The following is a 16564-nucleotide window of genomic DNA, read 5'->3' on the forward strand; positions in this document are numbered from 1 at the left end:
TCAGTTTTCTCTTTATTTAACTTGAGAAAGTTACTATTCATCCATTCTGAAATACAAGTCAGACATTGTGTTAGTGAATCAAGAGATTCGGGGTCATCAGGTGCTATTGATAAATACAGCTGTGTGTCATCAGCATAGCTGTGGCAGCTCACGTTGTGCCCTGAGATCATCTGACCTAACGGAAGCATGTAGATTGAGAAGAGCAGCGGACCCAGGCTAGAGCCTTGTGGAACATCCATCCATCCATTTTCCAACCCGCTGAATCCGAACACAGGGTCACGGGGGTCTGCTGGAGCCAATCCCAGCCAACACAGGGCACAAGGCAGGGAACCAATCCTGGGCAGGCATATAGGATATCATGTGTCTTTGAGTTGTAATCACCACAACTAACAAAGAATTTTCTCCCTGCCAGGTAGGATTCAAACCAATTTAAGACACTGCCAGAGAGGCCCACCCACTGACTAAGGCGATTCTTAAGAATATTATGATCAATGGTGTCAAATGCGGCACTCAGATCTAAGAGGATGAGAACAGATAAACAGCCTTTGTCTGCATTTACCCGCAAATCATTTACTACTTTAACGAGTGCAGTTTCTGTGCTGTGATTTGTTCTAAAACCAGACTGAAATTTATCAAGAATAGCATGTTTATTGAGGTGCTCATTTAACTGCATAATGACTGCCTTCTCTCGAATTTTACTCAAGAAAGGCAGGTTAGAGATGGGTCTAAAATTTTCAAGAGCAGAGGGGTCGAGGTTATTTTTCTTAAGTAGGGGTTTAACTACAGCAGTCTTAAGACAGTCTGGGAAGACCCCATATCTAATGACGAATTTACTATGTCAAGAACATTATCAATTAGCACGCCTGATACTTCTTTGAAAAAATTTGTTGGTATTGGGTCAAGGGCACAGGTGGAGGGTTTCATTTGAGAAATTATTACTCAAGAGTGTCTTCCATCTAGCCAGCCTACCATAAACTAGTGAATGATGGCGTGTTGCTGCAACGATTGTACTTCCCATCTCAGCAAAGGACTTCTGATGCTTTGTTAGAGTGACCACTGGGTTCATAATTACCTCCCTAAACCAAGACCCATCTTTCCTGGGTTTCTCAGTTTGGCTGGATGACCAACTCTAGGAAGATTCTTGGTTGTTCCAAACTTCTTCCATCTCACAATTTTGAGGACAGGGTGTTTCTGGGAACACTATGGAAGTGATTATAACCCCCTGTCCTGATCTGTGACTCACCACAGTTTGATCATGGAGGTCTACCGAGAGTTCCTCAGACTTCATGACTTGTTTTTTGTCCTGACATGCAGTGTGAATTGTGGGACCTCCTATACGCAGGTCCACGTGGACCTTTCTAATCGATGTCCAATCAAACTATAGTCAAGACACATCATCAGGAGATTTAAACCAAGTGGCACCTGAGCACAATTTGTAGTGCTGGAGCTGGGTCTGAACATTTATATGAATTAAAGTATTCCGTTTCTGATTTTTAGTAAATATCCACTCTTTCTGAAGACATGTTTTAAGTGTCATTATGAGGTAATGAGTGTAGAGCAATGGAAAAAATGGCAAATTCATTCATTCAAAGTTAAAACTGTACAGAAAGTGTAGGGGTCAGAGTAATTTCTGAACCCACTGTATGTCCCAAAGCAAAGTTGTGGTCCCGAATGAGAAGATAAAATAAACAGACTGAAAACACACCTGACCTGCATAAGATTTCATGACAGAGCCAAACGGAAAAGCCACCATCCAAAATACAGCCTGACTGATTATGATGATGTATTTTACTTTGAAGTCAATGTAAAATTCTTAAAGCTTGCATAGTAACAAAATTAAAGATCTAAATAATTCAACTAACATAAATACATCATTTGTTTATATCTTTCCCTGTTTTCCCACTCCATCCAGCTCCTTCTCTAAGTTCTCACCAGTCACGTGTGCTTTTGTTAATAACCTGATTTGTAAAATGAGGCAGACTACTTGTGTATTGGACCCCATCCCCAGCACACTACTTAAATCCTGCTTTCATGCCATAATCCCAACTATTACAACAATAATAAACTCATCCCTTGACACTTTTAAAACCACTTCTGTAACCCCAATGTTAAAAAAGTCTGGTCTTGATGCTGACAATCTTAACAATTTTCAGCCTATTTCCCACTTAACCTTTTCTGTCAAAAGTTCTTGAGCGTGTTGTAGCTTCCCAACTCACCAACTGCTTAACTTCTAATAATCTGATGGAACCCTTTCAGTCTGGTTTCAGAGCACAGCACAGCTGTGAAACTGCTCTGCTACGGGTAACCAATGATTTGCTTATGGCAGCAGACTCGGGACAAACCAGCATATTAATTCTGTTAGACCTCAGTGCAGCATTTGACACTCAGGTCAGACATGACATTCTACTGTCCAGAATGGAGAACATGCTGGGTATCTCTGGCACTGCCCTCCAGTGCTTCAAGTCCTACCTGACTGATAGGCAAGAGTTTGTTAGTCTTGGCAACAGCAGATCCAGCTCAGCGCCAGTCACACAAGGAGCTCCTCAGGGCTCTGTCCTTGGCCCTCTTCTCTTCTGTATTTATATGCTTCCCCTTGGCCCTATTATTCGTAACTTTGGACTGGGTTATCATTTTTATGCAGACAATACTCAACTCTATTTCAATGTTAAAAATGGAACTTCATCAGAGCTCTCTCAGCTCACAACCTGCCTCAGTGAAATTAATACCTGGATGGAGCAGAACTCTTTAAAATTAAATTGCAACAAAACTGAACTCCTGCAAATTGGGACCAAAGTGCAACTTAATAAAATGAGCTCCTTCCCACTCCATCTTGGCAGTGATCTCATCAGACCTGCCTCTACTGCAAAGAATCTTGGTGTCATTTTTGACTCCTCCCTTTCTTATTCCGCCCACATAAACCACATTAAGAAACTTTCTTACTTTCACCTCCATAACATATCCCGTGTTCGCTCCTTCCTCTCCTTTTCTAATGTTGAGAAACTTGTCCATGCTTTTATCACATCCTGCATCGATTATTGTAATTCCCTACTGGCAGGTGCCCCTTCTAATCTTATATCACAGCTCCAGCTTATTCAAAACTCAGCGATAGATAGATAGATAGATAGATAGATAGATAGATAGATAGATAGATAGATAGATAGATAGATAGATAGATAGATAGATAGATAGATAGATAGATAGATAGATAGATAGATAGATACTTTATTAATCCCAAGGGAAAATTCACAGCAGTGAGCACATAACACCCATCCTGCTCCGCCTTCACTGGCTCCCTGTGTCTTACAGAATCGAATATAAAATTCTACTAATAACCTACAAAGCCTTAAACAACCTTTCGCCAAACTACATCAGTGACCTTCTCCATCACTATGTGCCTGTCCGCCCACTAAGGTCTTCTGATTCTGGTAATCTTGTTGTGCCCCACACTAATCTACACTCCATGGGTGACAGCAGGGCCTTCAGCTGTATAGCGCCCAGACTCTGGAATGACCTACCAAAATTAATCAGGTCAGCTGACTCCATGAATTCTTTTAAAAAACAACTCAAAACTCATCTGTTCAGGACGGCTTTTAGCTCTACTTGACTTTATTACCCTTCTCTCAGTTTACCTCCATGTCAAGATGCTCATGTAACCTGTGTGTGTGCGAGACCATCAATTATGTTGCCTGTTAGGCTTTTCTCTGAACTCACTATCTTACTCTTCTCTATTTATTTATCTGGTTTAGGACAATGCTACATACTGTATACCCTGCCATTCTCTCTTAAACTCTGTGAAATGCCTTGAACGTGGGAAAGGCGCTATATAAATAAAATGTATTATTATTATTATAGTCCCCACATGCAAAGCTGAATGGTTGAGTCTATGTTGGCAGCATTTGGGCATAAAGTAGCAACCAGCCCAGGACCTGCTGCAGGGACCTCTTACCCACACTGGGCCAATCTAGAGTTGCCAGTTAATCTGACCTGTGTACCTTTGAAGTTGTGGGACAAAAAAAATGGAGTACCTAGAAGAACAACACTAAGACTGGCAAGCTGCAGAACATGCCTAATCCATGCACAAAATGAGCTGGCATGGGATTTCAAAAAACCAGGATGCCCATAAATGTGTTTTCTGAAAAGCTCCTCTTCAAGGACCAGCTAGTAACTGGGCCTGCAGATGAGACAGTGGTCCCAAGGATCCAGGGCGTACACAGATTTCAATCTAGTTGGAGAAGAAGGGCAGCTAAAAACATGGGATGGGTGCATCCTGGCACTACAGTAGACCGTCTGCCCATTGATCTTTGTTTATTGCCAGTGAGGGTAGTTGGCAACAGGGCTTCAGTCTTTACCTGCTGCATGCTGCAGAAAACCAACTTAACTTAATCAATCAAGAATTTAAAATTCAGAATACATCTGCAAGACAAGCCAAATGAAGTCACAAAGCCTTGTCAAGGAGTTACAGCCGGGCAGCCGTCTTGTAACTTGAAGACCTGCCAGCAGCAGACAGCCAGCGCTGAACGTTTTCCTCATGTGTTTTTAAGGGAGATGCAGCTGTTCTGGAAAGCTTCACTGATAAGTGTGACCAGCAGGGTTCATTCTCGGCACTCTGGGGACTTGGACACATTTTAATGGATCAGAGGCGCAATTCAACGTTGAGTTGTTCCTCCAAAGGGACTTGCCGATCACTGTGGCTCACTGTTTTGTGTATGTATGTCTGCAATGCATTGTGCCTATAATAAGTATTCACCCCTTTAGACGTTTTCAGTTTTTATTGTTACGCAACTTTGAATCACATAGGATTTAATTTGGCTTTTTTGACACTGATCACCAGAAGGAGAGCCTTTAATGTCAATGTGAAAATGGACTAAACTAATTATAGACTAGGGGGCTTTGCTCACCAACCCTCGGGTGGGCGCTATGCACTAGCCACTTTGCAGTTCTGCTGCTCGCGTATGGGGATGCGGATGTACAATTTAAACAGATTGTTATTTTCATGGGAATTGTTACATACTGTATATTACGAAAAGCACCTACTGAGGTAGCCATGTCTGTCTGCTCCCAGTGAACCAATTTTGTTGAAACTGACCACATCTATTCTTCAAGGAAGCTTGTAAGGACAGTTCAGTTTTCAGTTACATGTCTCAACCACAGCGCGCTGAACACTTTTTTTGAATGCACACTGAGTACGCATTGAAAAACACTGACGAGTTTGCCAACTGAGAAACATTCAACTTTATCCACAAATTAGTTTACTGTTTCAATTGTGCGCAAAGAGTGCTTCCTTCGACTTGTATGCTCTTTATATTTTTTCATTTCACTCATTTGATAGCCAATCCAGACAGCAAAGACAGATTGATGTTCTTTATTTGTTCTTGTCTCTTTCTCTAGAGAATGCATTGAGTGCCGGCTCTTTAATTCAGGACGACTTGCGGACAACCAAACGTGCGAAAAACTTTGCAAAGATGAGATTGTCACAGTGGATAAACTCGGTAAGTGTGTTCTCTTTTTAAACAGGGTCCTCTTTTTTTATTTATTTATTTTTTTTACAGTGGGGCAAACACGATTATTTAAGACCTCAGCCAACCTGAACACTTCCTTCATTCAGCACGAGTGGCTCTCACACACCCGTAGATTCAGGAACATGTTATTATTCTCCTCTTTTGTCATGGTAGGGTCCTGGGGTGACCCGATTTGCTGTTTTACACTCTTTTTTTATGTACACCACAACACAATGACCCCGATCCCATATTCTTACCACTCGGTTTGGGGTGATCGCTATTCTGTAGTTCAACAGTTTTCCCAAGTCTTTTATATTCTATAATCCCAAGCGACTAGATGAAGCACAAGAACAGGTAGGAGAAAAGTTAACACATTTTTTTATTTGTGATACATACTGTAATATGACTAAGACCGGTAAATGGCGCACTGCACACTTGACGTGAGCATTCCTAGTTTTCCTCCTCTTTCTCTGTATGTTTAGCATTTGTTTGCTCAGAGGTTGATGCGCTTGTTGCTTCCTGAGCAGCTCTTCTTTTCTTCACACTAGCGGCCCTCTTCTTCTCTTCTTTCGTCGGCATCTTTTCACGTTTAAACTGATTAAGTCAGTGTTTGTGTTGCAATTACTGAGTACGTTTTTTCTTAATTTTTCACTTAAGCTCGCACTTAAGTCTTCAATCTGCCTCAAGAATGATTTAAGATATGAAGAGGTTAAATCCTTATATTCTACTGAGCTCAAAGATTAAAAAGCCCTAAGCAATTCTCCTTTGGCTTAGCTCTCCTTCTCAGGGGTGGGGTTTGATTTGTCTTCAATTTTGTTTGGTTATAAATTGATCTATTTGTATGGAATAATTACAATAAAAATTAATAAAAAAAAAAAAAATAACATATGAAGAGGTAGGGGAAGTGACGGAGAAGATGGTAGGGATGAGAATGGCTCCTGTACGCATGTGCCACACGGCCACCCTGCTGGTTGATTCTACAATAAAATAAAATAAATTTAAAAAGAGGAATAACCTTGGAAGTCAATTCTCACCCTGAAAGCGGATAGTAGACGTTACGTAGTATATGAGTACCAAATTTCAGGTCAATAAGTCAAACGGTTTGTGAGCTACACATGATTTAAAATCCTGGACAGACAAATGAACAGCCATGGTAGCGTATCTTAATACATAATTCGCCAGCCTCCTCACTCACTCACGCACGTCCGAAGCCAAATGCGCAATCGCCTTCTGCGCAGCTGCCCGAAAAACCTTACGAGACCGACATCGAGCAGGCGGCGGATTTACGGCCGCGAAAATTCAAAGAGAAAGGCGACTTCGATTAAAGCTCTAGAGGCCTGAAAGGCAATTTCGACTACAGCTTGAGGCCTAATTACGCATTCATTCAATACACCTATATGAGGTTTGTGGTGCTTATACTTATTACTATTCCACTCGTGCCAGTTTCATCTTACATTGTTGAAACGGGCTTTGTCTAGTTATATATAAAGACCAGTAACGGTGTACTGCACAATAACGTGCAGTGAATACACACACGTGACTTGATCATTCCTAGTTTTCATCCTCTTTCTCTGTACGTTTATCATTCGTTTGCTCAGAAGTTGATGCGCTTGCTGCTTGCTGAGCAGCTCTTCTTTTCTTCACCTTGTAGCCTGCTTCTTCTCTTCATTTGTTGGCATCTTTTCGCATTAAAACTGATTAAGTCGGTGTTTGTGTTGCCAGTACAGTAATCCCTCGCTATATCGCGCTTCGACTTTCGCGGCTTCACTCTATCGCGGATTTTATATGTAAGCATATCTAAATATATAACGCGGATTTTTCACTGCTTCGTGGGTTTCTGTGGACAATAGGTCTTTTTACTTCTGGTACATGCTTCCTCAGTTGGTTTGCCCAGTTGATTTCATACAAGGGACGCTATTGGCGGATGACTGAGAAGCTACCTAATCAGAGCACACAGTTAAGTTCCTGTGTGCTGATTGGCTCAGCGACGGAGCGCTGCATTAACCAGGAAGTCTCATCTCACTCATTAAGCATTGACGTGCTCCTGCTACTGCTTTAGGGGCCGTGTCCAAGCGCCAACAGAAGATGCAAATGATTGCAGAAAAGGTAAAAGTTTTGGATATGTTGAAGGAAGGGAACAGCTACACCACTGCAGGACACCATTACGGCATCACGATCCTTTTTATTTAAAAAGGAGGAAAAGCATATAAGATCTACGGCAGCAGTGTCCTTTAACCAGGGCGCAAAACGAGTTGCAAGTGGACATGATAAGGCAGTAGTCTGGATGGAATCTGCTTTAGGGATTTGGATTGAAGACTGACGGATGGAGAACAACGGCGGTGCTAAACAGTCGCCTGAAGAGGATCCTTTAGAAGAGCTGTAAAGCTCTCCTTTGTTGTGCAGTAAAACTAAACTCATCGTTATCGGACAAGTCGTCGTGTCATTGTTGGTGAGTAACCATAATTAATTATCTACGTACAATACTTATTACATGTACATAGTTTAATGTCACTGTACACACATTTTACTGTATACAATTTTTCTTGCATTGTACGTATTTATTGCTGGTGGCCTGTCTGTCGTAATGGCTGTAACATATGTGATATCGGAGACGCTCGATATCTTTAAAATAATATTTAGGTTTTACTGTATATAAACTGTGTTTACATACATAATTTCAACGAATCTTACCTAATATCTAAGAGAATACAAAGGGTTTATGCTGTATAATTGTGCGGGAAATGTTTATAATAGTGTGGGAGAGTTTATAAGGGCTTAAAATATATAAAAAGAACCATATGAACATATGGTTTCTACTTCGCGGATTTTCACCTTTCGCGGGGGGTTCTTGAACGCAACCCCCGCGATGGAGGAGGGATTACTGTACTTAGTATGTTTTTCTTAATTTTTCACTTAAACTCGCACTTAAGTCTTCAATCTGCCTCAACAATGATTTAAGATATGAAGAGGTAGGGGAAGTGACGGCGAAGGTGGTAGGGAATGAGAACGGCACCCATACGCATGCGCTGCACAGCCGCCCTGCTGGCCACTGCCGAGAGTTGATTCTACAATGAAATAAAATAAAAAGATGAAAAACCTTGGAGGTCAATCATCACCTCTAAAGCAGATAGTAGACGTCACGTAGTATATGTATACCAAATTACAGGTCAATCAGTCAAACGGTTTGCAAGCTACAGGTGATTTAAAATCCTGGACAGACAAACGGAGAGCCACGCTAGCGTATTATATAAGAAGATACAAGCAGAGTACAGATGTGTTGGTTAAAATAATTCAACCTGATAGGCTACCAGAATGCTGTCTGTCTTACTAGTCTCTGATCCAGCTTGGTACGAGGGTTAATTAAAAAATAAAAGAACACTATGCTGTAAACTCACTGGATAGAAGCTGACGCAATGCAGCACATTTGTGGTGGCTTATGGGTAGTTTGAACACGCACAACCCAGCACTCTGATGTTAGTTTAGTTGAAGCCAAACAAACATGGACTCTTCGCTTAGGGATCGCTCCATTATTGAACCCATGATGAGATTTCTTTGTGTTTATTTTTTTCCAAGATTGCTGCTCAGTGGAGTTTTTATCCTCCTCTCCTTCAGTATTAACTGGTTGCATTTCAATTATATGATGAGGTACCCAAAAATTCCTGAAATTTTTAAACAAAAGAAAAAAGTTATTAAACGACTTATAGTAGTTCCATTTTAATCAATGTCAAAATCCTCCACCTCGAGATGGAAGCACGTGTCTCAGTGTTCCTCCATTCCTGGAAACATTTCCTGGTTACCCTGTCTAGAACTCCCTGCAGTTTTTCCCTGGATTTCTAATACAGTAGCAAGTCATCTCAATTTTTAATTTCGGGAACCAAACAAGGTCACTGAGAGCGAGATCTGGTGAATACAAGTGGAGGTGGGTGAGGCATCAACCATATTGTTGTTTTGGTCATAAACTCTTTGTCTGACATTGCAGTGTGACCAGGTGTGCTGTCATTGTGCAAAGTGGCAGTTTTACGTGCGCCACTATCCTGGACGTTTCGTTTTTCCTACAAACACCCCAGCAGTTCACTGTAATGTTTCTGATTAATATTCTGTACCCAGGGGAACACTTTATTTTAGCAGTGTCGTAAAAAAAAAATGCCATCAACGTTTTCTTAATGTTCGATATGACCCGACGTGCTTTTTCTAGCTTGTAGAAAAAAAATTGCAGATGTCATGCGCATGACGGTATAATAAATGTCAGAAACACCCACCTCAATCAACTCAGAACAATGCCATTTGGCAGATTAATCAATTAATAAGTCTGTAAGCATAAATATGATTTTATTTGTCCTCAGGGGGATATTTGGCCTATGAAGTGTAATGATACCTAGATGCAGAGACGTGACTCTCCAGTGCTATTGACCGATTACGGGAGTTTTTTGGGTCAGCCCTCGTGGGATTAGTGGACTGTTTATGTCGACTTGCCCTTTTACTGTCTCTTTCATGTCATTTGTGTGTTTATGTGTATACATGCTGTGCAGTTTGGTAGCTTTAATGTAACCGTACGTGCTGGGAGCCTTTATTCATTGAAGAGCGCTCAATTAAGATAATTGAACAGGAAGTGGGGTCGTTTGCTGCATTTCTGAATACAGTGGCTGGGGTCTGCCGTTTTCAGACTGCAGGTCTTCCACTCTGAGTGGCACGCTGTGGATGCGGCCTTTGCTTCTGTTTTAATGTTGACCATATGTGTGTGTGTGTGTGTGTGTGTGTGTGTGTGTGTGTGTGTGTGTGTGTGAGTGTCAGAGCAAAGGCCTGGATCCTCACAGCATCAAACACCACAGGAAAGGATCTGAGGATCAGAGAGAAGGTTTGTTATTATTTTTACGTGCTTCCCTTGCCCTCCGTGACACGGCTATTCTGTCAGAGTGCTGGAATGCCGGAGAAGTACGCGTGCTTATGATATCACATTTTTGTGAGCTCCCTCGTCTGCTGGCCGCCCTTCCAATCTGTTTTCTCTTTTCATTCTTTCAGAAACAGACGACCAGCACACCGTTCTGTGCCTGTACAAAACGGAAAAGGACTGCGTGATGAAGTTCACTTACTCGGAACACGCCAGCGGCAAGTCGGTGCTCTCGGCCCTTAAAGAGCCAGGTTGATCTTCTTTCTTTTGTTCTTTATTATTATTATTATTATTATTAAGTAACAGGCTTTTTCATTCCATTGTTCCTTTACAATGTATGGTTAAAAGCAAAATTGTGGCAAGAAATTTGTGTGAAATCATGTTTGACACATGCCATGTGGGTCATGGGCAAGAAAGTGTCAAAGTGGTTTAAATTAATTATGAATATAAAACACAAAATAATCAATCTCATAAGTATTCAACCCCTTCAAGTTGGCCTTTGAAATGGGGCCATCTGCAGAATAAACAATCATATTGCACGTTGGGGAAGAAATCAGAATATTAATTAAAGAAATCAGAATCTCTTTATTGTCATTGTAACAAATACAACGAAATTAGGTGCAGTCACTGCGGTGTCAAAAAAAAAAAAAATATATATATATATAGTGTCGCAGGTGGCTGTGGGGGAAACCCGGCCGGGATGGACCAGAAGAGGGCTTATGCCTTCCCCAGACCACGTGGGGGCGACTGCCCTGGTGGCTTTGGGGACCACGAGTACAGAGCTTTGAAGCTCAACCCTGTAGGGGCCCGTGGTCACCGCCAGGGGGCACCCCAATGCCTTGGGAGCCCTGGACCTCAGCACTTCCGCCACACCCGGGGAGTGCCGGCGGAAGCTCATCGGAGAACACCTGGAGCACATCCGGGTGTGGATAAAAGGGGCCGCCTCCCTCCATTCAGCAACTTGAGAAGGAAGAAGGACAAGGTCTGGGAGGAGAGGCAAGGAGGTGGCCTGAAGAGAGTGAGGCATTTGAGTTGGCCTGGACTTTGGGTGACTTGAACGTGTCCGCCTGTTTGTGTCCGGGCCAGCTTCCACAAATATATATTGTGACAGGCGGCCGGGTCCCATGCCCGGCCGGGACGCCCCTTCTGTATATGTTCCGGGGGAGCAGCTATGGACATCTCACTACCTCCCCTGGGACGCTTGGTGGCAGCCTCCCTGGCTGACGATGGTGCCTCAGTTTCCCGCAGGGTTTCCTGGGAGATGGAGTTCTCCCAAACCCTGCGGGGAGCTGGGGTGGCCGCCAGGGGGTGCTGCATGGAGCCAGGAACCCACCTGGACATCTCTGCAGCCCCACCCGGAAGTGCAATTAGCCGCAGGTGATCAAGCACCTGGAGCACTTCCGGGTGGGCTATAAAAAGGGCCAGCATCCACCACTCGAGAGCCAGAATCGGGAGGAAGAGGACGAGGTTGCCTGGGAGGAGTGGCGGTGCCAAGGTGGAGAGAAGAAGTGTTATTTTGTGGTGTATTAGTGCTTGTGGAACTGTGTTGTGGCTGGAGGGATTACGGGGAAGACGTGCTCTCCAGCTGAAGAAAAATAAAGAAACTGTTTGTTTTACACGTGCCTCTGCGTAAGTCTGTGCCGGGTCGGGCGCTATATACCGCCTATATTACAATATATATATATAATTACAAAAGGATATGAAAGGATAAGATAAGAAATGAGGTAGAACCACAAACATTCAACATAAGACCTTATTGCACATGAACATTATTACACAAGATGTCATCTATTGCACTGCTGCATTGGAGGTGATGAGGTGGCATTCAGTGCCCTAATAGCAACAGGGTAGAAACTGTTATTCAGTCTATTAGTCTTTGTTTTGATGCTCCTCTATCTTTTGCCTGATGTCATGAGTGGGGTGTGAGGAGTCCTTTAAGATGTTTTCCACTTTCCTGAGGCAGCAAGAGCTGTGCAGTTCATCCAGAGAGGGTAAAGAACAGCCGATGATCTGCCGGGCCATCTTTATGATCCGCTGAAGTGTTTTCCTCTGTGCTGTTGTGCAGCTGGAAAACCGCACGCAGTGGCAGTAGCACAGGATACTCTCGATAAAGCAGCAATAGAAGGACACCAGCAGTTTTTGGGGAATGTTATTTTTCCTGAGGACTCTCAGGAAGTAAAGTCTCTGCTGAGCCTTCTTCGCCAGCTCTGCTGTGTTCACACCCCTGGACAGGGGTGGACTCCCAGGAAGTGGAAGTCTGACACCCCCCTCTCCACACAGTCCCTTCTTGATGTAGAGGGGTCTGATGTCCGTTTTCTTTTTCCTGAAGTCCACAACGAGCTCCTTTGTCTTACTCGTGTTCAGGAGCAGGTTGTTGTCAGTGCACCACGCTGTTAGCCGCTGCACTTCGTCCCTGGAGGCGGATTCATCCTCACCAGAGAGGAGCCCCACCACAGTTGGTGTCGTCTGCTGATTTGACGATGGTGTTGCTGTGGTGCAAAGAAACTTATCCTCTGTTAGGACAAGTTTGTTCAAACCTCTTTGAGTCAGAAACCAGGCAGGAGGAAACCCGTCCATTGCGTCTTTAATTATCTCTTCAGCAAATGCCGAAGAGGGAGCATTCAGCACAGTAAATGGTCACAAAAATTAAGAGTGGGGGTCCATTATATAAACAACTGAATGTACATAACACAGCTGATTAATGCATACATTAACTCTGATTGGTTCATTTGTTTACACCCAAATGACTTATTGAAATCAAAGTCTGTTCTTCTTGTATCCTTTAGGTTCAGCTATTACCCTTGCAATCTCTGTGTGTGTGACAACTGTCCAGTATTGTTACTGATCTCGTAATCATCTCCTCGTACATGTTGTGTATGACATCAACCTTCCTCCTAATACATTCTTGTCTTTTATTCACTTATTTTATTCGCCATTTCAGTAGTTGTGTTCATGACATTTCTAAAGCAAATGCTTGTAAACTTTAATGTGCACTGCAAACCAAGTTAATTAACTATTGTTACCTCTAAATTATCCTCTCACAACGGTTATGTCACATGGGTACCGGAGAGACCATCATACTACATGACACACCCACTGCAAGACACACCTACTAATCAGTCGTCGTTATTTAGGAGTCCTATAACCCTCCCACAAATCGCCCCTACCACAAACCCTGAAGTGAAGGTTCGTGGGGGTAAGGCCAAATCCTCTTAGGGTCCCTAATCTTAAAAATTCGATTGGGCACCTAATCTTAAAACCCTACAAGGGTGCCTAATCTTAAAGTTGAACTCTTTTTTTAGTTTTAGTGTCTCTAATATAAATTTATAACCCTAGAACCCTAATTTTAGATTTTTAGAACCCTAGGAAGCACTAACCATTTAGGTTTCTCTAATAACCCTAACAAATTATATTTAATTTTATGGCTTTTATATGCTTTATTTGATCCTTATCTTACTGCTTTTTAGACCTTCATAGTTAGTTTTTAAAAAGATTTCTTTTAAAAGACTTAATTTTGCAGTTTTAAGTGCAAATTTTTAAGTGCAAAATTTTATGCAAATTTTGTACAGTTTTTGTAAAAGTAATATTTATGAATACTGTGACAGATTGAGGTCGCTGTCGTCCTCTTGAACCCTCGGACAATACGCCAAACATCAGGTAAAAGTCCAAATACTATATTTATTTGAACAATAATGTGCACAAAGCACCCTCCACTCCACAATACTCATAAATCAATAAACACAATAATCAATCCTCCACACTCCCAGACACTTCGCCCCCCTTCCTCCCAGCTCAGCTTAGTGTACTGGTTTCCCAGAGTCCTTTATATAGTCCCTGACCTGGAAGCGTTTCGCCCTCTCTGTCCACCTGACTAGGAACACTTCTGGGTCGGATAAAAAGCTCCTTTCTTCAACCCGGAAGCACATCGTTTCCTCTTGTCATGTGATAATGACGCACCTCCGGGTTATAGGGCAAGTAAGAGTCCGGCAGCCTCCCCACAGCGACTCCTGGTGGTCCCCATGGTATCCAGCAGGGCTGTGCATATAAACTACAAAGTCCATTAGGCCCTCCTGGAATTCGGGGAACGTCCATGCTGTTGGGAGAGCTCCACCTGGCGGCTTGGGGGTGAGGGCCGGAATATTTAGCCGGCCACCCACCACAATACAGTTTAAGAGGTTTAATGGCAATGTTTTAGGATGTTTTAAAGTATTTTTAAGGCTCATTAGACATAGGAATGAGTGTTGACACAGGGATAGTAAGTAGTTGCTATTTTCATAGTGATGTGTACCCGTGCGGCAGGCAATCTCTGTAACCCTAACCTAAAGCTGCTTTTATCTATAGTAATAAGAGGTGAGGCACGGAAATAAAGTAATTTTTTTACATCCATAGGATGTGTACCAACGCATTGTCCCCTTAGGGGAACATTAATCTCCACAAATGCTAACCAATGTGTGCAGCAGCACTACATAAATGGACTGTAAATCCCAGCAGCCCCAGATCAGCTTCAGGTGTTGCTGGGGGAAAATAAGGTATTGTAACAACAGAAGAAGCCGGTAGGATTGCGATCATCTGATTTATTTTTTTGTTACAACGCTTCACCCTCCACTGGATTCCAAATTCTAGAATCATGAGGAGCAGACATGAGGAGAACATGTAAACTCCACACAAAAAGTCGCCTGGTGGGATATGTGTCCCGGTCTCTAGAGCTGTGAGGAAGCAATGCTAACCACGGTGCTTGTGATAAAATAGTGTTCATCATCAAACACCTTCAGAGAGAAGTTCTGAGCTTTTATACAAATCCATTTATCTCCTCTGGCTTTCCAAGCTGGTTAGGCGCCTTCATCACACCAGAGCTTGAGCCCCCCTAGGCACAAGAGAAAATTCAGGTTTATTTTACACTTCTGCTAGCCATTGCAATTATTATGCAGCCTTTCACTTATCTGGCCTTGGAAAGCAGTGTCCTTACAGCTGTTTGAGGAAATGAGGACATTTGTGTGTGGGATTTCATAGAGTTAATCGATCTAAATGGAATTCTGGACAGTCAGGAGCTATAAGCTTCCTTACGCCATGTTACATCTTTAAAGCAACCCTCTTGAAATTCACATCACAACATGGAGAATTGCTTTCATCAATGATGTTTTTCACACAAAGCATAATATGGTAAACAAAGAGTGCGGTGGGAGGTAGAGCAACCGTCACACAAGCGGTCAAGCTTCAGAAGAGCCAAAATGCCTGGCATTGTTTCCAAAGCGATTGCCAAGAAAAGTCATGCCAGTTGTGTTTGTTTTTCCAGAATGTGGCAGTCCTCCAGACGCCATGACCGTCCTCCTGGCCGTTGTATGCAGCATCTTACTGATTGGCATCGTGCTGCTCGCTATTTGGAAGCTGGTGATCACGATCCATGACAGGAGGGAGTTTGCCAGGTTCCAGAGTGCCCGCTCCAGAGCTAGATATGAGATGGTAAGTTAGGGGAGAGAAAACTTTGTGGAACAAATGTGTAAAAACGTTTTACTCTTACTGGTTCCCAGGGGGCTGTTCACCGTTTCTGTCTCGATTTTCCTTTTTTTTATTTGTTTTTTTTTTTTTACAGGCCTCTAATCCCCTGTACAAGCAGCCCATCTCAAGCCACGCCGTGGATACCATGTTTAACATGCAAAGCAAGTCGTACAACGGCATGGCTCGTTGACTTCATGTGGGGTTTGAGGAGGGGGGGAGTGACTCCAAGTCGTGTTTGTGCAAGAAAATCGTAACCCTGGGCGGTGGAGACTGGACTGCCACTGGCTATGAGAGTGACCAGAAGAAGGCATCCATCAGGCCGGGGAAATGTCACGTAAAGATGACATTGGTACAGGAATTCCAGAATGGCCCTATGGCATGGGATTTTATGTTTTTTTTTTCTTTTTCTACAGAGGCTTTTACAGTGCCACATGATTTTTTTTTTCTCTCAAATAATGGGTTTAACTAGGATGAAAAGTTTTGACTGCGCGGGATGGACCCCCTTAAGCCTGTCATCCTCTTTTGTTCGGTTTGCTAGGGATGGATGGCTTTGTAGCTCTGAAAACAGAAAAGCACTTTTTATATACTGGGCATCTTAAGTAACATTTCTATCTGGGTGGGCATTCAGCCTCCTATTGACCCTCTGAAGCAAAGAACTGAGGAATCTTTACTTTAATAATAA

The 16564-nt window shown here is 42.8% G+C and overlaps 1 protein-coding gene across 1 annotated transcript in view; it reads left to right on the forward strand.

Moving 5' to 3' along the window:
• The window catches only part of itgb5 (integrin, beta 5), a 154185-nt gene that overhangs the window by 137598 nt on the left and 23 nt on the right, over window positions 1-16564 (forward strand). Inside the window, exons 12-15 of the mRNA XM_051930310.1 lie at window positions 5389-5489; window positions 10518-10637; window positions 15680-15846; window positions 15977-16564. The exon at window positions 15977-16564 is cut by the window's right edge and continues 23 nt beyond it. Coding sequence (XP_051786270.1) covers window positions 5389-5489; window positions 10518-10637; window positions 15680-15846; window positions 15977-16072 — 484 coding nt within the window. The 3' untranslated portion in view covers window positions 16073-16564. The remainder of the gene's footprint in view (window positions 1-5388; window positions 5490-10517; window positions 10638-15679; window positions 15847-15976) is intronic.

Source organism: Erpetoichthys calabaricus, chromosome 8 (assembly GCF_900747795.2).
Source record: "Erpetoichthys calabaricus chromosome 8, fErpCal1.3, whole genome shotgun sequence".
Taxonomy (NCBI): Eukaryota; Metazoa; Chordata; class Cladistia; order Polypteriformes; family Polypteridae; genus Erpetoichthys; species Erpetoichthys calabaricus.